Source organism: Rhinopithecus bieti, unplaced genomic scaffold (assembly GCF_001698545.2).
Source record: "Rhinopithecus bieti isolate Rb0 unplaced genomic scaffold, ASM169854v2 scaffold_31548, whole genome shotgun sequence".
NCBI lineage: Eukaryota > Metazoa > Chordata > Mammalia > Primates > Cercopithecidae > Rhinopithecus > Rhinopithecus bieti.
In genome coordinates, this window is record NW_016814470.1 from 2773649 (window position 1) to 2798619 (window position 24971).

Genomic DNA, 24971 nt, shown 5'->3' on the forward strand with positions numbered 1-24971 from the left:
AAGAAATCTGCATTGCAAAAGCACCATTTGAAACGTATACTTGCAACTCTTATTCCAAAAGGCTAATTTCCCTGACATATAAAGGACTTCTTCCATCAATAAGAAATGAATCAAAGACCCTATAGAGAAATAGGTGAAGAATATGGACAGACAATTCATACAAAAAGGAAGTGCAAATAGATTTTAAGCATACAAAGATATTTTCAACCTCATTTTTAATAAAAATGTTAATTGAAACTACTCTGACAAAGTTTCCCACTCATCAGCATGGCAAAAAATTAAAACATATGATAATGCTCAGTTTTTAGGAGGTTAAATGAACAGGCACACTTACCCTTTGCTGATTCAAATATAAATTATTGCAATCTCAATGGAAAACAATTTTGTCAACATTTCAGAAGCACATACCTTTCCCCCAATTCTGAAACTTTTAACCAAGATATACTCGTACCCCCTAAAAAATACAGAGATCTTAGCTGTAAGGCTCATTGAATTTTTGCATGTGTACACTCATAAACCCATCACCATGATCAAAATGTAGAATATTTCTGCCATCCAGTTTTCCAAAGTTGCTGTAACATTGCACACTCCTACCAGTGTAGCATGAGAGTTCCAGTTGCTCCTCATCCTCATCAACACTGGATATTATCAGCTTTCTAAATTTTGGCCTTTCTGGTGGATGTACAGTAGTAACTTATGGTTTTAATTTTCATTTTCCTGGTGAGTAATGATGAACAAAGTATATAAACAATTCACACAAAAATAAATGCAAGTAGATCTTAACACATAAAGAGATTTCAACTTCTGTCTTAATAAAAATGCTAATTGAAACTACTCTGAGAAAGTAGTACCTTTTCACAGGCCTATTGACTATATGGATATCCACTTTCATGCAATGCTTATTCAAGTCTTGTCCACTTTTTCTTCTCATTTTTAAATTCAGTCACATATTATGAATACTAATCCCTTGTCAGATATATGCAATGCAAATATTGCTCCTCTGTCTGTGGCTTGCCTTTTCACTTTGTTAATGAATCTTTTGATGAGCAAAAGTTTTTAATTTTGATTAAGTTCAATTCATTGATTGTTTTATAGCTATTGCTTTCTCTGTCCTGTTAAGAAAACTGCCTACTATAATGTCAGGAAGAAATTCTTCCACGTGTGTGCACATGTGTGTGTGTGTGTGTGTGTTTCCTGCAAGAAAGCACATACCTCTTTAACTATCAATTTAACTTCTAGGGATTTATTCTACAGACATACCTGCATGCACGTGAAACAAAGCGTGTCCACAATTATTCTCTGCAGCACTGTCTATGATGGTGAAAGTTAAGAAACAATTAAAATACTCATTAATAGGCAAAATGTGGCTGGACAAATGATGACCATCCAAACAATGGAATACTGTGTAGCTATAAAAATGAGCAAGGAAACTCTTTCTATATTTGATGTGGAAAGATCTCCAAGATATATAATTACATGAAAAAAAGCAAGATGTAGCGAGAACAATGTAGGTAGTTGGTGATCTTTGTGTAAAAAAGATTGAACTCTGAACAACACAGGTTTGAATTGTGTGGATCCATTTATCCACAGATTTTTTTTCAATAAATTGGAAATTTTTTTTAGATTAGCGACAATTTGAAAAAACTCACGATAAACCAGGTAGCCTAGAAATATTTAAAAAAAATTAAGAAAAGTCCTGTGTTAGCTTGTTTAGAAAAAAAAATTAAGAAAAAGTTATGTCATAAATGCATAGAATATATGTAAATACTAGTCTATCTTATCATTTACTGGCATAAAATATACACAAATCTATTATAAAAAGCTGAAATTTATCAAAACATACACACACTTTCAGATCATCCATGGTGCCATTTGTAGTTGAGAGAAATGTAAACAAATGTTAATGACACAGTATTAAGTCATAAGTGCATAAAATTGTGGCATCTACTGTACTACTGTAATAATTTTGTAGCCTCCTCTTGTTGCTATTGCAGGAAGCTCAAGTGCTGCAAGTATCTGCTTAAAATGCATGTGAGGCTAATCATCTCCATGTGTATGATTCAATCCATCTCTCCAATAAATTGCATATGGCAATACAAAGTGATCTCTTGAGGTTCTCCTGTATTTTTCATTGTGTTTAGTGCAATAGTGTAAACCTTGAATGACAACTGCAGACCTCATTTCAAGATAAATGAATCTAGCTTAAGGACTATTGTAAAAAAGAAAAGGAAATTCATGAAATTATTGTTGAGTTATGCCAGCAGGCGTGAAAACCCTGCACTTTTCAAAATACCTTATCTCATTTTGAAAATACAGCTTTTATGTGGGTACAGGATTACTATAAGAAAGGTATATAACCTATAGATTCTAATATGATTCCAGAAAAGGTGAAGTCATTATATGAAAACAAAGCAAAAGAAAGTTGAAGGATCTAAAGTCAGATAATTTAATGTCAGCAAAGGGTGGTTTGATCATTTTGAAAGAAAATTGGCTCAAAAATGTCATAACAGGAAAAGCAGCTTCTGCCAACCAGGAGGCAGCAGATGAGTTCCTAGATGCCATTAAGACAATCACTGAAGAGAAAGGACATCTGCTTGAACAGGTTTTTATTAATTAATTTATTTATTTATTTATTCATTTATTTATTGAGACAGGGTCTCACTCTGTCACCCAGGCTGGAGTACAGTGGCATTATCTCAGCTCACTGAAACCTCCACTGCTTAGGTTCAAGTGATTCTCCTACTTCAGCCTCCTCAGTAGCTGAGATTACATGTGCACGCCATCACACCTGGCTAATTTTTGTATTTTTAGTAGAGATGGGGTTTTGCCATGCTGGCCAGGCTGATCTCGAACTCCTGTCCTCAAGTGATCCACCCGCCTTGGCCTCCCAAAGTGCTGGGATTACAGGTGCGAGCCACCATGTCTGGTCAGTACCATGTGTAATAAGTCTTAAGAGTTCTTATGATCTCCTGATCTAGAGGCTGAATTAGAAATGTTGTGTTTAGGAGCAAGTTGAACTCATGGGGCTCTAGGTGGCCAGGGATATTGTCCAATATCAAAAGAACTTTAAAAGGCAGTTTTACAGGGACAAAATATTCAACCAATCCAGAAAAAGGGTTCTGGTTATCCAGGCCTTCTTGTTGTACAAAGACTACCAGCTGGTGTTAATCTTTTCCCTTCAAGACTTGGGAGTGAGCAGCTTTACAGATAAGGGTAGTCCTGATCATAAACCTGACTTAGTAGAGTGGAGTAGAGTGGTGAAACTCTACTTAGTAGAGTAGAGTGGTGAAACCCCATCTCTACTAAAAATACAAAAATTAGCTGGACGTGGTGGTGGGCACCTGTAATCCCAGCTACTAGGGAGGCTGATGCAGGAGAATCGCTTGAACCCAGGAGATGGAGGTTGCAGTGAGTGGAGATCACTCCACTGCACTCCAGCCTGGGCGACAGAGCAAAACTCTGTCTCAAAAATAAAGGAAAAAAAAAAAAAGACTCTTTACACATTACACATGGTACTGTATGGAAAAGATTGTCAACACTAAGGAAGAGAACTTCTACGAGAGAACATCATGAGAATCTGGAAGGATTACATAGTTGAAAATGCCATCATTGTTACAGAAAAAGCTGTGAAAGCCATCAAGCCTAAGGCAATAAATTCCCACTGGAGAAAACGGGGTTCAGATGTTGTGCATGACCTCACTGGATTTACCACAGAGCCATTCAAGGAAATAATGAAAGAGATTGTGGATATGCAAAAAAGGTGTGTAGGAGTGAAGAGTTCAAAATATGAATCTTGGCTGCGTGCAGTGGCTCATACCTGTAATCCCAACACTTTGGGAAGCCAAGGTGGGTGGATTGCTTGAGACCTGGAGTTCAAGACCAGCCTGGACAACATGGTGAAACCCCATTTCCACAAAAAATACAAAAATTATACAGGTGTGGTGGTGCACACCTGAAGGCCCAGCTACTTGAGAGGCTGAGGTGGGAGCATCACTTGAGCCCAGGACGTCGAGGCTACAGTGAGCCATGATCATGCCACTGCACTACAGCCAGGGCAACAGAGCAAGAGCCTGCCAAAATAATAATAATAATAATAATAAAAGATACGAATCTTGAAGAAGCTCAAGAGCTAATAGACATCACACTAGAGGAATGAACAGAAGACAGCTTGATGGAGACGAGTGCTTCTGAAGCAATGCCAGACAATGAGGACGAAGACATAGAAGAAGCAGCACCAGCAAGCAAATTGACATTAGACAATCTGGCAGGAGGGTCCAATTATTCAAGACTGCTCTTGACTTCTTTTATGACATGAACCCTCCCATGATTCAGGCACTGATACTAAAGTACATGGTCAAAGGAGGATTGGTACCATATAGAAACAATTTTAGAGAAATGAAAAAGCCAGACAGAAATTATGATATATTTCTATAAAGTTACACTGAAGGTGCCTGCCTGCCTCTCTTGTCTTCCCTTCCACCTCCACCACCACTTCCACCTCTGCCACCTGAGACAGCAATGCCAACCCCTCTTCTCCCTCCTCCCCTTCAGCCTACTCAACATGAAGATGAGGATAGACTTTTTTTTGGAAACACAATCTTGCTCTGTCACCCAGGCCTTGGCTCACTGCAACCTCCATCTCCCTGGTTCAGCCTCCTGAGTAGTCAGGACTACAGGCGTGCACCACCACACCCGGCTAATTTTTGTATTTTTAGTAGAGATGGGGTTTCGCCATGTTGGCCGGGCTGGTCTCCAACACTTGACCTGTCCGCCTCAGCCTCCCAAAGTGCCGGGATTACAGGCATGAGCCACCATGCCTGGCTGAGGATAGACTTGTATAATGTTTCACTTCTACTTAATGAATAGTAAATATGTTTTCTCTTTCTTATGATTTTCTTTTTAAAAATTTAATTAAAAAAATTTTTTTGGAGACGGGCTCTCACTATGTTGCCTGGGCTGGTGTCGAACTCTTGGCCTCAAGTGATCTTCCTGCCTGGACCTCCTAATGTGCTGGGATTATAGGCACAAGCCATTGTCTCCAGTCAGTTTCCTTAATAACATCTTCTCTAGCTGACTTTATTGTGATAATTTAGTATATGACACATATAACATGTAAGATACATGTTAATTGTTTATGTTATTGGTAAGGCTTCTGGTCAGCAGAGTTAAGTTTTGGGGGAGTTGAAAGTTATATGTGGATTTTCAACGGTGCAGGGGTCAGCGCCCCTAGCCGTCACACTCTTCCGGGTTTAAGTATGTATATATAAATAATTTTGGAAAAGACACTGCAGCAACTGCTAACAGCAATTACCTCCTAGTGGAGGAACTGAGTGACTGGAAGCTGGGATTGACAGGCAGACCGTCCACTGCAGGTCCTTTGCTTCCGAAGTTTAAACTGTCCAACTGCATGAAGGTTTTGCCTAAATATAAGTACTTATTTATAAATAGGTCTAAGTTATTCTAAGTGGGTAGAGTTGTATGCATGTGGATATCGGTGGGCAAGGGTAATCCAGAGGAAGGAACAGCCAGGGCAAAGGCGTGTAGGAGAGAAAGCTGGCTGCAAAGCCTCCTGTGCCTGGGGACAGTGGCAGCACTTCACAAACATTGCACCGGGCTCATCAGGCCTCCATGTTGCATTCCAATCAGCGGGAGCATTTCACAGTCCCAGGTACAAGCTCTGTTTGGACAGGCCTGTGGCACTGAGTCAGCACTGAGCTGGGGTACTTTATCTACTCTGTTTCATTTACACCTTGGTCCAATCCCAAAGAGTAGGTCTTAGGGATGATGTCTACTGGACAGAGAAGAATGAAGCTCAGAGAGGTTAAATAACTTGCCCAAGGTCATAGAGCCATGAAGCAGCCTGGGTGGACCTAGGGCTGTGTATTACTTCCTTTCCAGAATTCTATAGATCAGAGTGGGAAAAGGTGGGGAGTGGGTGGAAACAGTGAAGCACCCAAGAGTGAGCAGCCAGGCTCTTCCCTGCATTTTCTTGGCCAGCCCCTCCTGCTTCTACCCAGGTTGTTATCTGGCCTGGGCCCCATCCACAACCCCCACTGGACCCCCGCTGGCCGAAGGCAGGAAAGAGGCACAGATGGCAGGCAGGGACGAGGCCCCCAGCCAGGCTCACCCAGCTGTCGCTTTGGAGAGCACCATGCATCTCGCCCTCCTCCTCCTCCATTGAACAATTGGGAGCTGGCCAGCCTGGCCCCAGCTGTTCCCTCTCCCTGGTCCAGGGCTCCTACCGACCCAAGCTTCAGGAGGTTCTGTCTCCAGGGGAGGAGAAGCACAGAGTTTCAGAATGTCAGAGCTGGCAAGACCTCAGAGGACAACGGGCCCAACATCTCATTTTACAGATGGGGAAACTGAGGCCCAGAAAGGCAAAGGAACTCACCCAAGGTTACAAAGAAGCAGGCAGAGAAGCTAGGTTTCCTAACTGCCAGTGAAGCCTTAGGAGTTTGGGGAGCCCCACAGGAATGAAGGGTGCTCAGGTCTATTGCACTGCTCCCTCCCCACCAACTTTCGGCCACACAGTTCTGTCTGTCCTGATTTTAAACAATAATATTCCCCTCTGATTTTATTTCCAAGGTCTGTAATCTGAATGGGGCCACAGACCCTGTTAGGAGGTTTGTGAGCTTGGGTAGGAGAAAACTTCCATCTATATTTTCACTAGCCTCTAACTGAAATCTCACATTTCCTTTGTGTATAAATGTAGGCAGCAAACCCCAACAGGATTACTTGAACCTATAATGTGTTCACCAACAGATATCACAGATATTTTCAGATCACTCCTGCTACTGTTATCTCAAAATATTTATGCTTATCATGACTTTGAAATTAGAGTCATTACTGTGTCCTACACTCAATCATGGTGCGTAATGCATTGATAGAAAAGCACTTATACTACTACAGCACAGTTCTGGTATACATTTTGATAACTGTATTTCCTTTTTTTTTTTTTTTTTTGAGACAGGATCTCATTTTGCACCCAGGCTAGAGTGCAGTGGCATAAGCAGGGCTCACTGCAGCCTCGACCTTCCCGGGTTTGAGTGATTTCCCACCTCAGCCTCCCAAGTATCTGGGACTACTAGCATATGCCACCACACCTGGCTAATTTTTTTGTATTTCGTAGAGATGGTGTCTTGCTGTGTTGCCCAGGCTGGTCCCAAACTCCTGGGCGCAAGCAGTCCTTCCACCTTGGCCTCCCAGAGTGCTGGGATTACAGGTGTGAGCCACTGTGCTTGGCCTGTGTTTCATATAATTGGCTTCTTTTGTAATCCTATTTTGTATACTTAAAAACTTTATTCTGTGAAGGGGTCTATGAGTTTTTCTAGACTGCCAAAAGGATCTATGCCTGACTCCCCTAAAAGTTCATCTGTTTTATTTGAACAAAATTATTCAGTGTTAAAAACTAAAGTTTGTGAACTTTTGTACTCCGTCTGTGACCTCATAACATTAAGGCAGAATTCTCACGAGATAAATGAGCAAACTGGGGAGCAGGGGGACTGGACCCTAGGTGGGGAGGGTGCATCAGAGCCCAGCAAGCCAGGATCACACCAGCAGACTTGCACTGAAAGGTTTGCCCTGAGCCAGGCACCTTCCAGGCTTTATGTAACACCTCACTGAATCCTCAGAACAGCCTCGGGGTTAGGACTAGCATGGCTCTCATTCTGCAGCAAAGGAAATCGAGGCACAGATCAGTTAGATAACTTGCCCAAAGAACATGGCTGGCAAATGGTAGAATCAGGATTGAAAGCCAGGCCAGCTGATGCAGACCCTGCACACCTAATCACTGGGCGCACTGCCTCCCTGTCCAGGTAGATGGAGCCTCCCACGGGAAGTCTCTAAGGTGTTGCTGTTGTCTGGGAGCTTCTCTTGGTGGGGCAATGAGGAGTGGGAAATGGGATGGTTCTGAAGCATTTGCTGCCAGGATCAATCATCGGACACATGGGGCACTAACTAGCTGTGCAGCCCTGACCAAGTATCTTGCCCTCTCTGGGCCTCCGTGTCTCCATCCATAAATTGCAGTTTTAAGCACTACCCTTCCATACCTTCCACCTCTCATGCTCACCTGACGACCCACTTGGAAACTCAGGCACAGGTTGCTTAGCAACTGGAATCAAGGTCTTGGCTGAGTGGAATGGAAAGCGGGGAGACAAGAAGTGCTATGTGATGCTGATGTCACAGAGCTGTCTCTTGACATGTGAGGCTGTGAATGCTGGGATTAACCCTTCTTCCTCCCACACCCCTCCATCAAGTCAAGAGCCTTGGGATGGGAGCCAGTGGTGGGAGGGTGGGGTGGTGGTGGGGGTGGTCAGGGACATGAGGAAGGCCATCTGGAAATGGAAACTGCCCTAAGGACTAAATCAGGCCTGAAGTTTCTCAGGCAGGGCAAACAGGCAGCCATTGTTCTGGAAGCTGCCAGGAGAAAGGCCAGTGGTAGGAGCCTTGGCCAAGGCCTCTGGGCCCCAACTGCCCCCAGGGCAAAGCTCTGTTTCAAGCCAGGCAACCTTAGTTCCACTCCCCACACCCCTCCTGCACCCTAAATCATTTTTGTTCCTTGAAGTGCTGAGAGTCACTGACACATGAGGAGGGTGCTTCCAAAGCTACAGGCTCCGACGAGACACAACAGCAAGTCACTGCCTGGCCTCCTGTTGGGGGGCTTGGGGATGGCTGCCCTTTGTGGAAAGATCTCCTGCAGACTGAAATTCCACTATTATCGACACATTCCTTTAGGTCTCAAGAGTTTGGTCTCCTTAAATCTCACCCTAACCTCCACCAAATGCAAATTCCCTTGGTAACGGAAAGCCATTGTTATCATCAACACCTTAGTAGATGTGAGTTTGGACTCTGAGAAGTGGCTGAGGGCAAGGATTCTGGGGAAGGGGGCCAGAGGGTGTCCAGGCAGGTCATGCAACCTTGGATAAGACACTTCTCCTTTTTGGGATCAGGACTTGTTGTGGGCACAACAAGGTGGTTGGAATATATGATCCCTGGGGTCCCCTCTGACTCTGGCATTGTGTTAATGGAAGACTGGGATTGGGGCACTGGGGAGGTGGGCCGGTGAAAGGGATGGACTGTGAGGACTGTGTGGCTTCAGCCTGGCTCAGAGCACAGAGCTCATGCTCATTCAATGGGGCTGTGCCTCCGTCTGAGGCAGCTAGACCCCACAGAGCCCCCATCTCAATTCCAGCACCGCTTTCTCCCACCAGCCTGGGTCTTTTAATAATAGAAGCAATATAGCTCAGATTTGTTGAGTACTTGCTCTATGCCAGGCACTGCGATAAAACCTTTACATGCTACGTTAAACCCTGGCAGGCAGTCCAACTCCAGATAAACAGGGAGGCTGGCTTGAGAGGGGCACCACCAGGCTCCATGGCAGCCCTGGACCCTACCTAGAATCCCTCACCTCCAGGCACCCAGCCTGGCATGGCCACCCTAGTCATGCCTCCCTGGAGGCCCTGCACCACCATCCCTGTACCCTTTTAGGCACAAATGGCTTGCCTATGGGTGCCTTCCCCTTGATGTAGCTCACTGCTAGGAATACTCAGGGACTGTGCCTGACAACAGTAGCAGGAAGGCCAAAGACAAGGCTCCCACTTGCTGGCCACAGGCTCCAAAGCTCACCAAAGCTAACAGGCTATTGCTAGGATGGGGAGGACTAGAGATGGGTAACAGTCCTTGGCATCACCATGGCTCCCATTTACCAGCACGTACTATGGGCCAGGCTACGTGCTAAGCGCTTTTGACAGCACCTTATTTAATCATCGCAGCACCCTGAGAAGCATGCACTATTATTATTTCACAAACAGGGAAACTGAGAAGCAGACGTTAGATGCCTAGGGTTTCACAGCTGAGGGGTGGAGCTACAACTTCCAAAGGTATGGGAGGCTCCAGGCCCTAGAGGGAAAATGGGTAGCAGATCAAGCAGACTGGCCGATGCTTCAGAGGCCAGGGCAGTGCCTCTGGGCAGAGTTAGGGCCGATGGCTTGACTTCACAGAGTCCTAGTGAACCAGCTACTATAATGTTACTATAATTTCCAGCCTCCCTGGCTCTGCAAGAAATGAGAGGGATTGAGCCAGGAAGACAGCTCAGCTGTAGACCCTGGCCCAAGGCAGAGGGATGGATTCTTTGACCTCCCATGATGCCCACCAGCCAGGCTGCATCTCTGGCCCCCTGGACTCCAAATCCAGAGAACGTGCATCCTATAACCTTGTAATAAAATAAGAGAGCGACACTTCCATTTCTGCTGAAGGGCTTGCCTTCACTTTCCTCAAAAATCAGCAGCCATTCTTCCAAAAAAGGAAAAACACAAAGCAATGCTGTCAATCTCGGGCCTCAGACAAATGAAATAAAGTTGCGACTTTTCTCTTTGAGAGCATAATTCTCCTCCCTTTTCCAAAGTCACTTACTGTACATTCAGGCTGTCATGGGCTTTGAGATGCAAATTGCACCAAGCGGAAGGCAGCCTGAAGAACAAAGAACGATTGAGGAAAGATCTGAAAATTGGATTTGGAAAAGGCTCTCTGAATTCCCTTGGAGAGGCGGAGACCTCACTGCAGAGCAGTGATGAAGATTCAGGCTTTTTTTTGTTTTTTTTTTTCTGAGGGAGAGAAGGTTTGAGGAGCTCAGTGCTGATTGTGGGGGAGTGATGGGGTGTTACAGAAATCTGGAATGGGAATGAAGGCTTTGGGTGAGCAAACAAAATATTATTTCATTACAGTCCTCAGTACTGAGCTGGGCACCTTTCCTCCCAATCCTTCTTTTAATATTAGGCCTCAGACATGATGTGAGCTATGGAGCTAATTGATCCACCAACTTCTAGATTCAACTCCAAAGTTAAGAACAGGTGGGCCATGCAATATCATTCTAAGGGCTTTCAGGGGAGGATGCAGCCCCTTTCAGTCCGGGCAGCCCCTGTAGGGTGCTGCATTCTCCCTAGGATCTGGTGGGGATGAGCTGCCAGGATCAGCAAAGAAGAGACCCCAGCTCAGGGTAGATGGGCACCTGCTTCTGTGACTTGGCCACAGGTCAGCCCAATGGCCCCTTGGCTGAGGATCTACTGCGAGCCAGCCCCCGTGCAAACCAGATACGTTTCCCACCCCTGGGGCCTCTCAGTCCAAGAGAGGCAGCCAACTGGACTATAAACTCCAGGTGGTCAAGACTTGGTGTTGTCCCCTGCTTCCTCTTTGGTTGAGGAACTCTGACTGAAACCTAGCAGGCATTCAATACCCATCTGTTGGATGGATGGGTGGGTCGGTGGGCCAGTTTTGCCTCCTGACCTCTGGAGTGATGCTATCTTGTCTGGACCTCTCCTCCAGGACCCCACCCCTGCTTCTCCTTGCCAACTAGAATTGTTGCTTCATTCCTTCAGAGAGTAAGCTTCCCCAAGATCTGCTGCACTTGTATGGCGTTTGGAAACATCTATTCTCTTGGCTTCCAAAAGAGATGGACACACGGGGTGTCAGCTCATCAGAGAGGTGTAGTAAAGTGCTGATTGAATTGTTCAAGGAAATCCTCTAAGACATCCAAATGGCAGTAATAATAATACAAGGCACATTTATAGAAATGCTCCCCTCTAATCCTCTGTAAGGTGGGCAGGCACATGACTGGGAGAGCCCTGGGCTAAATTCTGACTCTGCTACTTGTGGGCTGTGACTTTTCTGAGCCTCTGTTTCTTTATTTGTAAAGCGGGGAGAATAAGTATACTTTCATCGTAGAATTTGAGGTGAGATTCAAACAGAGCAGGTACGTTAGATCCTCAAAATTTCCTCAGGCCACACTATTGTGGCGGGGAAGGAGAATGCACCACCGCAGCCCCAGAGACCCGGTGTATAGCTGGGACTGAGAGTGGCTGGGTTATAGGGAGAACCCAGACTCTTGATATCTAGGCCAGATTTCTTCTCTTTCTGCCAGGTGCCAGTTGGGGTAGCAGGTAGCTCTAGTTCTAACCCTGGTCTTCCTGTGGCCTGGATCTGGAGGTGGCAGGCAGTCCTGGTGAAGTGCGGCAGGAAAGGGGTGGTTGATCAGGCTGCTGGGCACAGCGCCTGCTCTCTGGAATACTCATAAGGCCTCTCCAGCTGTGCCAGGCAATCAGGGTGCTGATTGCTCCCCCATCTGCAACTTAACATTCCACTCCAGAGAGCTGGCGGCTGAATGTTAACTAGGGGAAAAAGCAGGCACTGGCCTTCACAACAGCAGCGTGAATAAGAGACCTGGGGAAGACAGAGCCACTCCTTCGAGATCTGCCAGCCAGAACTTATCTGTTTACCAGCATCATGGGCGGTGGAAAGAATCGTGGATTCAGAAATAAGTGAGCTGGTTTGGGGTCCATACTGTATGCCCGGCTCTACCCACCTGCTGAGAGGATCAATGAACACAGAGTTTGCTGGAACTTGAGAGTGCTGTACAAAGGCAAAGCATCATCGCGGTTGTTGTTTGTAGTTGTTGTGGACATGGCTTCCTACTCTGCAGAAGAATTTTTAATCATAATTACAGAAATCTCAAGCAAGCTGGCTTTGGAGGAAACCGAGCAAGGAGAGAAAAGCTCTGTGGAAGGTTCTGAGCCTCCCTCAGGAGGTGTGGCCTCGGGGCAGGGATTTGGGGATCCTGGGCAGGTGCTATTCGCTTCTGGCCCAAATCTCTTAGAAAAGCAAGCAAGGAATGAGAGGAGACGCTCGATAGTAGAGGGAAAAAATTTAGAGAAGAACTAAGACAATTCTCTGCGGCTGATGTTTGCTCAAGACAAAAATCTAGAGCCATTCAGCGTAGGGCCAACACTGTCCCACCATCAGTTAATAGCTCATAACTAACGCTCAAAGTGATGATTTGCAGTCACCGAGAAATGGCCAAAATCTTTTCTGTGTTTGAATTGAATACAGGAAAGCTGTTTTCAGGGAAATTTCTGTCAAACTGAGGGGGTGAAAACTGGAGCTAAAATAATCTGACCCTTCTCCTTCCTTGAAAATCGGCTAGCGTGGAACATCTCCACCGCTGCCAGATCAACGAAGGGTTCCGCATTGGGCCTGACTGCCTCCCTCTCCTCGCACCCCCTGCACCAACCGGGAGGCTGTCCCACGCTTGCAGGCCCAGCCCTGGCCACAGGGGGCGGTAGAGGGACGGCCGCGGCCTGGGCAGCAGGGAAAGCAGGTGTTGGCTCCAATACCTAAGCCACTCCACTTTGGAGGCGAGACCCTTCGTCCCATAGTCCCCAGACTCGGGGTCCTGCCTGAAACTACTTGAGCCTCGCAGATCAAGGAGCTGCCTTACCCTCCCACGGAGTCAAGAACCCACCCCACCCCTCGCCATGCCTTCACTATGGGTCCTGCAGTTCTGTTTCAACTTTCTGCGGCGAGCCCATATTCAGGTGTTACTCTGGGAGGAAACATTTGCAACATACATTAGGGAGGGCTGATGTTCAAGGAAGATGAAGACATTCATCTGGCCAGAGGGCAGCAGGCAAACCGAGCGGATGGGGCCCCTCTAGTCCATACCGGTGCACACACTACACTGAGCCCCTCTCCGGCCTGCAGGGCCTCTGAAACTTCAGGGGCTCCCTCTTCACATCAGCGAATTGCCTTTATTTTTTCGAAAGTACAAAACGTTAAGTACTCGTAAGAAATTTAGATCATATAGCTAAGGGAAAAGAAAATTACAGAGCACTCATGCTCCCAATACTTGGGAGATAGCATAACTTTTGACATTTGATGTATATTTTTTCAGTCGCTTCCAGATAGGTAAATAGTTTTGTTTTGTTTTGAGACGGAATCTCGTTCTGTCGCCAGGCTGGAGTGCAGTTCCGCGATCTCGGCTCACTACAACCTCCCGCTCCCAGGTTCACGGGATTCTCCTGCCTCAGCCTCCCAAGTAGCTGGGATTATAGGCACGCACCATCATGCCCAGCTAATTTTTGTATTTTTAGTAGAGACGGGGTTTCACCATGTTGGCCAGGAATGTCTCGATCTCTCTTTCTCTCTCTCTCTTTTTTTTTTTTTAGACGGAGTTTCGTTCTTGTTGCCCAGGCTGGAATGCAGTGGCATGATCTTGGCTCACTGCAACCTCTGCCTCCCGGGTTCAAGCGATTCTCCTGCCTCAGCCTCCTGAGTAGCTGGGATTCCGGGCATGTGCCACCACACCCAGCTAATTTTGTATTTTTAGTAGAGATGGAGTTTCTCCATGTTGGTCAGGATGGTATCGAACTCCTGACCTCAGGCGATCTGCCCGCCTCGGCCTCCCAAAGTGCTGGGATTATAGGGGATAAATATTTTTAATGTGATTAATCATATATTGCATTTCTTCACGTAACAGTGTATCATATAAATAGTTTTCTCTTGTTAAATATTACTCTGCATCTCTGGTCCTCAGTGTATGGTCTGGGGGCCTCTGGAGATCCCCGAGACCATTTTATGCAGTCCACTGGGTCAAAAGTATTTTCCTAATAATAAGACATTATCTGCCATTTCACTCTCCTTCTCTCTCTCGAGTGTATAGTGGGGTTTTCCAAAGGCTGCATAATGTGTGCTATGCAAAGCCAGCCAGCTGTCTTCTAATAAGCCAGACTAATATTAAAGAGATTTACAAAAGTGTAAAATGATACCATTCTTCTCATTAACTTTTTTGTCTTAAAAAAAGTTATTTTTAATAAAATATTTTCAGGAGAACATGAAATAGACTTATAATTATGTAAGTTAATAAATATATATTTTAAAATTCCTTCATTTTTATTTTGAATATGCTAAATATTGATAGGTATAACCCATATAAACAAAAGTTCTTTGGGATCCTCGATAATCATTAAGAGTGGAAAGTGATCCTGAGACTGAACGCTGGAGAACGGGACTGCTCTACAGCATCATTTTAATGACTGCATAGTGTCCCTTTGTGTGGCTTTTTCCTAATTTGTTTACCGCATTTCCTGATTGATGGACCTGCAAGTTCTTTCCAACCTTTCACTATCATAAAAACGCTGCACATTCAGTACTCACGTAAAGTGAAAACTTCTTGAAATGAGAGAAAACAAGAGAAATCAGTTGGTAGTGTGAGTTGTCACAATGAGTGTATGATTACTCAAGTTAAACAAAATGTATTACAGCATGTGAACAAATAAAGTTGAAAAAAAGATGTATATCAAATACACCTTATATGTATGTATATATAGCATATTTCTATCTCTAGAGAGAGAGACAAACTCTGTAAAGAGCACTTTCTTTTCTGCTGTCCATGAAGTGTTTACAAAATGTGTTCATATTCTAGACCAGTGCTACTGACAGTGTAAAACATTTCGTTACCATTACAGAAATCGAGAGGAAGCGTTTAGAAACGTTTAAGCAATTTGACAGAGAAACTTTATTTTATTGAATATAATTTAAAATTGAGGCTTGTAAAATAATCGAGTACTAAAAAATGCTGCACACATATTTTTTAAATACACTTGGGAATATTTCTGTAGGATGGATTCCTAAAGTGGAATTGCTAGGTCAGTAGACATGCACCTTTAAATATTAATAGAAATTGCCAACTTGCCTCGTTTACATCTTATCAAGAGTGTATTTGAGCAGCTGCTCTCTCACACCTTTGGCAATACTGATGATTATTACTCTTTTAAATCTTTTCCAATTAGTAGGTTAAAATATATATTTTGCCTTCTATGAATTGCTTATTCATATCTCCTTCCCTCCCTCCTTCCCTCCCTCCCTTCTTTCTTTCTCTTTCTCTCTCTCTCTCTCTTTCTTTCTTTCTGACAGAGTCTCGCTCTGCTGCCCAGGCTGGAGTGCAGTGGGGCAATCTCGGCTCACTGCAAGCTCCGCCTCCTGGGTTCACACCATTCACACCACCATTCACCAGCCTCAGCTTCCCGAGTAGCTGGGACTACAGCCGCCTGCCACTACACCTGGCTAATTTTCTTTTTGTATTTTTAGTAGAGATGGGGTTTCACTGGGTTAGCCAGGATGGTCTTGATCTCCTGACCTCGTGATCTGCCCACCTCCGCCTCCCAAAGTGCTAGGATTACAGATGTAAGCCACCACGCCCCACCTTTTCTCCCTTTCTTTCCTTTCTTTCTTTCTTTCGAGCTAGAATCTTGTTCTGTCACCCAGGCTGGAGTGCAGTAATGCGATCTTGCCCACTGCAACCTCCGCCTCCCGGGTTCAAGCAATTCTCCTGTCTCAGCCTCCCAAGTAGCTGGGACTACAGGCACATGCCATCACGCCCAGCTAATTTTTGTATTTTTAGTAGAGACGAGGCTAGGTTTCACCATATTGGTCAGGCTGGTCTCGAACTCTTGACCTCAGGTGATCCACCCACCTCGGCCTCCCAAAGTGCTAGGATTTACAGGCATGAGCCACCATGCCCAGCCTCTTCCTTCCTTCCTTCCTTCCTTCCTTCCTTCCTTCCTTCCTTCCTTCCTTTCTTTGAGACAGGATTTTTCTCCATTGCCCAGGTTGGAGTGCAGTGGAGTGATCATAGCTCACTACAGCCTCCAGTTCCTGGGCTCAAGCAATGCTCCCACCTCAGCCTCCCAAGTAGCTGGGACTTCAGGGCAAGCCACCATGCCCGGTTAATTTTTCTTGTTTTTTCTTTTCTTTTTTTTTCACTTTGTAGAAACAGGGTCTCAGGGTCTCACTATGTTGCCCAGACTGGTCTCAAACTCCTGGGCTTAAGCGATCCTCCTGCCTTAGCCTCCCAAAGTGTTGGGATTACAGGCGTGAGCCACGGCACCTGGCGCCAGTCCCATTTTTCTTTTTCTTTTCTTTTCTTTTTTCTTTTTTTTTTTTTTTTGAGACAGAGTTTTAATCTTGTTGCCCAGGCTGGAGTGCAATGGCACAATCTCGGCTCACCACAACCTCTGCCTCCCGGGTTCAAGTGATTCTCCTGCCTCAGCCTTCCAGGTAGCTGGGATTACAGGCACGCGCCATCACGCCTGGCTAATTTTGTATTTTTAGTAGAGACGGGGTTTCTCCATGTTGGTCAGGCTGGCCTCAAACTCCCGACCTCAGGTGATCTACCCACCTTGGTCTCCCAAAGTGCTGGGATTATAGGCATGAGCCACCGTGCCCGGCCACGTTCTTGTTCTTGTTGATTTTTCTGGAACTCTTTGTATATTCTTCACAGGAATACTTTGTCTATTCTATATTGCAAATATTGTAGTCAAGTATGTGGCTTGAGTTTTCATTTTGTTTAGGTGTCTCATTGTAGTACAGAAACTATCTTTTAAAAATTTACTCTAATCTATTCATTTTCTTTATGATTTTGGGGATTCCTGTCTTTCTTAGGATGCCTTTCTTCATTGCATGATTTTAAACATGCACTCCATTTTCCTCTAAAACACTTGTAGCTTTTCTTATTTTAAATGTTTAGATATTGAATGCATCTGGAACTAATTTTTGTTATGGTATGAGGTATTGACTGCTGACCCTTGTGAGCCTAATGTGGAGTATGGCAGGGTGCCGGCAATAGGTTTGAGCCTCAGTAAGAACCAGCCCACATGTTCCTGGGGACCTGCAGGCATGGATGGATGGAGCTGAGTGTGTGCCTGAGGCAACAGTGATCTGAGGCCATCTGATTCAGGAGGGAAGGGAAGCTGCACCTGAGGATCCTTCCGAATGTGTTAGAGCAGCTGTGAGCCTTTGCGAGGTTGACCAGCAGAGTGGATAACTTTCCCAAAAAAGTAACCAAACGTCCTTAACATGTTCTGTGGTTCACTAGAAGCTTCACATCTATTATCTCACTTAAGGCCAACATGGCAGATGTAGGCAGAGGAGGATTTCTCATCCTGCTTTTACCATTACAGGAAAATAAAGGTCAGAGAAGTGAAGTGACATGTGCACGGTCCCAAATCTGGCAAGTGCAGAACCCAGACCTCCCACCACCAAGTGCATGCTCCTCGGACCTCTCTGTGCATCAGGTTCTGTCCTCAGTGTCCCTGCAGCTGCCTCTTTGGTGGAAAGGAAGATCTGGTCTAAGCCTTTTCCAAATCTGTGCTCCCCCACTGTGGGTAGGAGAGACTGGAAAAATCCATCCTCCACCACCAGCTGACAGTGAATTTTGAGAACCAAGGCTTCCTTCCACATGCACCTCTTCCTCCCCCTAAGCGATTTGGCGGAGGGTGGGAGTGGGGATGAGTCAAGCTGGGAAGGGGGAACTCAGCCATAAACAAGTGGGACTGACAGTGAGCACTTTCCCTGAAGCGCGTGACCTCCCACAGGCCTCCAGGGACTCCGCCTGAATGGCTTTGGCTTAAAAATTTCATGATCTAGGCTTTGCAGATTTAATCTGTTATATTCACGTAAGCAGCTGCAGAAAGGGGAAATCTTTAGCTAGGAGGTGGAGGATGGGGAAGAAGGTAAATTATTTCCAGTCTCTCAGTGGAGAGCAATTTAAAAAAAAATGAGTGGGCTGGGCACGGTGGCTCATGCCTGTAATCCCAGCACTTTGGGAGCCGTGGTGGGCAGATCACCTGAGGTCAGGAGTTCGAGACCAGCCTGACCAACATGGTGAAACCCCATCTCTACTAAAAATACAAAAATTAGCCAGGTACGGTGGCACACGCCTGCAATCCCAGCTACTCGGGAGGCTGAGGCAGAAGAATTGCTTGAACCTGGGAGGCAGAGGTTGCATCAGCCGAGATCGCACCATTGCACTCCAGCCTATACAACAGAGCAAGACTCCATTTCAAAAAAAAAAAAGGGTATAATTTTTGCAGTTGCTCAGTGTATAATACTTATGGCTGGGTCTCCATCCCTTCTGGCTCCAAACCAAGAGGACACTCAGGACACAGAGTGACAGAGCTAGACCTGGTCTTGGACATCAGAGTGTTCCACTCCTTCAGGGAATGGAACATTGTATACACCAAGGGAGTGGCTTGTCCAAGTGTACACCTTTAGGTAAGCTCTGGAAAGAGATCTCAGGTCTCCCGGATCCAGGGCCTGTACTTGTTCTGTTGAATCTCAGGAAAATCCTGGAGAAGGCATAGCCACTAGATACTTGATGAGGAAGTAAAAGGTGGGAACTCAGAGAGAAGTAGGGTCAACAGGCCTAAGAGAGACCAAGGATGGCTCCTCTGCCCTGGAGCTGCCCGTGGAGTGAAGGTAGGGGCCACCTACCTGCTCCAGGGGGATGACGAGGAAGGAGCCGCCCCCTGCGCTCTCAGTGACGATGGCCAGGAAGCGGGCGTTGACCGCACAGAAGTGGTTGTCATGCACATTCTTCGTGATGGGGATCCCATCGAAGCAGTGCTCCCGGTTGGCCACCTTCCCGTAGACATTCCGGAACTTGGAGCTACGGTATTGCGGACGCCAGGACATCTGTAAGTGGTCAGGAGAGACAAGGGTCAGGCTGGGCCCTGTGCCACGAAGGGCCTGGGCTGGGCTCTGGGGGGAGGGAAGTTGCGGCTCAGATGTGCAGCAGGTGAGCAGGTCCTGGGTCCCCCGTCAGGAAGAGGTGGAAAGGAAGAAGCATCCAAGAATTCAGGGCACACTCATCGGCCCAGCCCGTTCTAGTGGGTTTAATCTTTGAATAAAATCTTACAAGAACAAAGATTGGCATAGGGGCTTTTGGTACACAGGCCCACCCCACTTTCTAGAAAGGCTGTAGGGTCCTTTTACTACCCAGGAACCTATCATGTGATAGAGCAAAGCAAGAACGCAGACAGACTCCCTCCTGAGTATCCGGAACTGTGCTCGGTTCAGTATGGGAGGTGCGGACAGCAGAGGCCAGTGTTCACCAAGATTGAGGACAAGGCCCACAGCAGGAGTGGGGTGGGGAGATGTCTCTCCTTGTGCAAGAAGGCAACCCCCCACCCACTGTCATCCTCTCAGATTATCTAGCATTTCTAATCCACAGGTACACCCTCAGAAATCTCTGAGTCCTGGATGTTATCATCACATCATCAGGCACAGAGAGGTTAAGTGACTTGTCCAAGGCTACACAGCTAAGTAGGGCCATGAACACAGGTCTCCTGACTGGAAATCCGAGACTCCTCCTATGCCAGATTACCCGTTGAAGCAAGGTTTCTCAGCATGTGGCCCACAGATCACCTGTATCAAAGTCATCTGGGGTGGGGGAGGTCGCTGGGCTTCCTATGTCATTCATAAGAAATGCTGATTCCTGGGTCCCAATCTAGACCTACTGAATCCAATATTTTGAGGATGCAGCCCAGGAATCAGTACTTTTCCATCACAGCTAGAGAGTCTCATGTGATGACAAAGCACACGATTAAAGCGATCTGGATTGCTGAGTCACTACATGAGTCATTGCTGTCTTGGAGCACTTACAGAATCCATAGCAGACTTTGCATGAGTGACAAACTTTTGTTATATAAGCCGCTATGATTTTGGAGTTAATTTGTTATTACAGCATATCCTAGCCTGTTCTAACTGGTATACTTTGTACAGTTTTTTTTTGTTTTTTTCTTTTTGTTTGTTTGTTTTTGAGACGGGGTCTCCCTCTGTCTCCCAGGCTGGAGTGCAATGGCGCGATCTCGGCTCACTGCAACCTCTGTCTCCCAGGTTCAAGTGATTCTCCCACCTCAGCCTCCTGAGTAGCCGGGATTACAGGGACCCACCACCACGCCCAGCTAATTTTTGCATTTGTAGTAGAGACAGATTTCACCATGTTGGTCAGGCTGGTCTTGAACTCCTGACCTCAGCTGATCCATCTGACCCGGCCTCCCAAAGTGCTGGGATTACAGGCGTGAGCCATGGTGCTGCCCGGCCTGCATTTGATTTAAATCAAGCCAAGAGCTAAGTCACAAAGGCCTCTTTATTGAAGGAAGAAGTTCAGAATCCAGAAGGAGAATCCCAGGGAAGTCACTCCTCACCTTCAGGCAAATCCTCTTCCACCAGTTCTCTGGGCCCCAACCCCTGCCTCTCCACTGCCTCTTCTCCACTTCCCAAGGTTGCCCTCCATCCCACTGGGCCAGTCTCCCTGCTCTACTTCCCTGTCTTTGCCCACGCTGTGTCTCTGTCCCTCCTGCCTTCTCTCTCTGCTGAGTTCTGCCCCAGACTGTCTGGATAAAGTCATGCTGGAGAGGCAAGAGCATTGGCTGGGAGGCTGGTAGGTCACTGCCCTTTTCCCTCCCCAGGCAGACTGTGTGCCCTCAGGCAAGCCCCTCCCGTCCCCAGGCTGACTGTGTGCCCTCAGGCAAGCCCCTCCCATCCCCAGACTGACTGTGTGACCTCAGGCAAGGCCTTTCCCTCTCCTCCCCAGGCTGTGTGACCTCAGGCAAGCCTCTCCCCTCCCTCCCCAAGCTGAAGGGAAAGCAGGCAAGGCTCTCCCTTCCCCAAGCACTGGCTCCTCATCAGGACACAAACTATTCCCAAAGTGGGGTCCCAGGTGGTCCTTTACATGGTTAGAGATGAAGTTAATTTTAGCCAGTCATGTGTTTATTTTAAATTGCTTTAGAAAAAATATAACTTGCATGTCAAATCCATGGTTTCACAGATACTACTGCTAATGAGGCTAAGTTTCAAAAAGTGAATCAATTCAAAGAAAAATACAGTATGAAAAATATAGTATGGGTGGTTGGTGGACCTGGCAAAAGTTTAATCTGAAGTGAGGACACTAGGTATTGCTCTGCCTTTTCCATGCAGAACATTCTTGATGCCACAGTTTCCACACAAGAGAAAGGAGGTGTTGAGCTTGCTCACTCCAACCTCCTGTTCCTTGCTAGTGCAGTCCTAGCTTGGAATGTCTTCTCTGTGCAGCCAACTCTCAGCCTTTAAGGCCCGACTCACTCTGATCTACATAGCCCACAGTGACCTCCTCGGAATCCGCAGACAGCCGGCACCTCTCCTGGGGCTCCTAGTCTAGAGCTTGTCCTAGCCTCTCCCATCCTGGGGGTGTGTCGCTGCTCTGTGATGGCAGGAAGTGATACTAGGGGCTTCTGAAAGGGACTGAAGACTAGTGTGCACTTTTCCCAGGCAGCCTAGGTGAGTCTTGGAGGCCACGGGGAGACCTGCTGGGCAACTGACCTGGTGGCAGGCCCAGCCCATCCATGAAGGGAGTCCAGCTTAGTGGGGAGACAGATGACACAGTTCAGCATCCACCAGAACCCAAGGCTCAGGGAGCCACAGGGATGGCAAGTTCTGTCTCCAACCCCAGCACAGCCTGTGGCTGGGCACCGGGGATGGTCTGCACAAGGCCTGTTTCTAGACTGAGTGCCCAGTTCTGTGCTCTTCCCAGTGCAGACTTCACCGCAGGCTCTCCCTGGGGGACAACAAGGGGAAGGGTCACACGAACTGGACTGAAAGCCACGCAGACCTAGATTCAAATCCCAACCCTGCTGTGTGACTTGGGCAAGTCACTTAACTTCTCTATGCCACCTCCATCTACTCCCATATTAAAGAGGCTAGCGGGCATGGTGGGAAGCACCTGTAATCCCAGCTACTTGGGAGGCTGAGGCAGGAGAACTGCTTGAACCCGGGTAGCAGAGGTTGCAGTGAGCCGAGATTGCACCACTGCACTCCAGCCTGGGCAACAGAATGAGACTCTGTCTCAAAAAAAAAAAAAAAAAAAAAAAAAAGGCTAGGCTGGGTGAGGTGAGTCACTCCTGTAATCCCAGCACCTTGGGGGGCTGAGGAGGACAGATCGCTTGAACCCAGGAGCTGGAGACACTAACCTGAGCAACATGGCAAAACTCTGTCTCTACCAAAAACATACAAAGTTAGCCAGGCATAGTACTATGCAACTATAGTCTCGGCTACTTGGGAGGCTGAGGTGGGAGGATGGCTTGAGCCTGGGAGGTGGAGGTTGCAGTGAGCTGAGTTGCACCACTGCACTACCCGCCTGGGCGACAGTGCTGAACGCTGTCTCAAAATAAATAAATAAATAAAATAAAATAAAGGTGGCTAATCATCCCCATCACCTCCAAGGGCTTGGTAGAAGCCAATGCCAAGCTGCTTGCCATGTGCCCAGCACAGGACATGCTGACCTGAGAGGCTCTCCTGAGCCCACCAGGCAAGGTCCACAAGTACCCCAGGTTCCTCAGGTGGAGCGCTCAGCGGCCCGCAGTTTCTGTGCCTGTTTTCCCATCTGACTTCACCCCTTCCTCGTCCACCCTCCCCCTTCTCCTTTTCCCTGCTCCTTCTGCTTCCTCCCACTCTCTGCCCTTCTTTCCTCTCTCTCCCATCTCCTCATCTCCCCAGTCCTCAGGATGTGGACACAGGAAGGAAGCATCTGTGGTGAAGGCTCTGGTGTGCACACTTGTGGTCTTCTTGAATGACTCCTTACCCATCTCCTGTTGCCCCCACAGCCCAGCTAGCACTTCTGAACTGGATGCTGCATCCCAGGGGACCACAGCGCTCAGGCTCAGGGTGAGCAGGCATGTTCTCCCACTGAGCATATTCCCCGGGGATGGGCCTGGGCAGGCCCTAGAATGAGGCAGGCCTGCTTCCTGGGAAGAATGGAGAGTGTCTGTCTCTCAGCAAGCCTGGGCTGGCCTCTCCACCGTGGCTGGTAGGCTGGGGCTGGATCTCCATGGAGATTCTCTCTGCTGGGCCTTTGGAAGGGCCAGGGGAAGGGAGGTCAGGGGCTGCTATTGATCAATGGCTCTACATCCCTGGGCCTGGAACTCCACTCCACGTGAACCTATGCACAGGTGTTCACACAGGACCCTGAGCTGGGAGTCTGCAGTCCTGGCTCCGCTCCCCATTCAGACTCCTACTGACCTTGGGAAAGACACTTTGCTGCTTCAAGCACCAGCTGCTCCTCCCCCTCTACCCCATCCCTTCTCTTTCTTTCTACTTCTGTGGAATTATGGGAAAAGAACTTGCAAAAATCATGACTCCTGCCTCCTTATTGCTTCCTTAAGCATTTCCTACAAAGGAGGGCAATTTCCTTAGCACATCACCATCATCGCATCCAAGAAAACTGACCATTCCTCAATACCATGTAATGCCCAGTCCGTGTTTACATTTCCCCCAAATACCTTCTACAGCTATTTTAGTTCTGAACTAAGATTCAGTGAATCCTAGGTTCCCCTGTTGCATTTGGTTGTGAATTCTCTTTTGCCTTCTTTAACCTAAAATACTCCTAGCACCATGTTTTTTTTTTTTTTTTTAAATGGCATTGCCTTTTGAAAGATACCAGCTCAGTCGTCTTATAAAACGTTCCAAAGATTTGTCTCATGATGCTTCAGGGCATTGCTAAGGTTGTTCCTGTATCCCTTGTAAACTTTAAGAGTTAGGTCTAAGGCCTTGATTTGATTCAGGTTACAATGTCTCCATTATTAGTTACTTGGCTTTGGTAGAGCATGAGAAAGGAGAGGGGAGGGCAGAGGGAATGTGTAAGCACACACTTGGTCTGGCTGGTGGCAGTGAGGAGGCCACCTGGCCAGTGCCAAGGGTTTGTTCTGGAAGGTGATGGACAGAGGCTGGAAGGCCAAGCCAGGCACCAGTACACACTGTAGGCCAAAGCTGGGTGTCTGCAGAAGGATCTGCATTACTAAGGGGCTAACCTCATCCCTGCCGAGACCTCAAAGGGAAATCAGTGGGGGCGGTCAAGAGGTGACCTGAAAATCTGGCCCTTTGCCTTTACCCCTGAAGCCCTGCCCAGATACTGATAGATTCCCCCCGACTGGTTCTAGTGAAAGCAGAACACACTCTCTCTGAATCTTTTAGGACAAATGAGCACAAGACACAAGATTGGGACATATTGGTTTTGAGATTGGTTTTCAAGATTGGTTTTGAACTCCGTAAAAGAAAGGATGTCCTTAATGGTTAGAGCTGCCTAACTTGGAAAAAGAAGCTACCTTGATAGGTAATGAGCTTCCTATCTCTGGGGGGAAGGGGGGGTTTCAAGATTTAAGTGGACGACCTCTGACCAAGGACGATGTGGATTACTGAGTGGAACTAGATCACCTTCCAGCCCTGAGATAATAGAGTTCCTGTACTTTATTAAACACATGATGTTGGAACAGAGAGGAGCTTTGAGGTCTACCATGCTGGTTCTACCACCCTCCCTGGCTGGGGGTCTTCCT

General features: G+C 46.9%; 1 protein-coding gene across 2 annotated transcripts in view; it reads right to left on the reverse strand.

Annotated features, from left to right (window-relative positions):
* CORO2B (coronin 2B) overlaps positions 1–24971 on the reverse strand; it is a 151000-nt gene that overhangs the window by 63664 nt on the left and 62365 nt on the right. The window contains exons 1-2 of one of the 2 annotated variants that reach the window (XM_017851193.1): positions 21967–21984; positions 19099–19299 (exon numbers count right to left, since the gene is read on the reverse strand). In XM_017851193.1, coding sequence (XP_017706682.1) covers positions 19099–19299 — 201 coding nt within the window. In that variant the 5' untranslated portion in view covers positions 21967–21984. Of the gene's footprint in view, positions 1–19098; positions 19300–21966; positions 21985–24971 lie in introns of those variants that run through there. The other variant, XM_017851194.1, reaches the window with a different exon arrangement.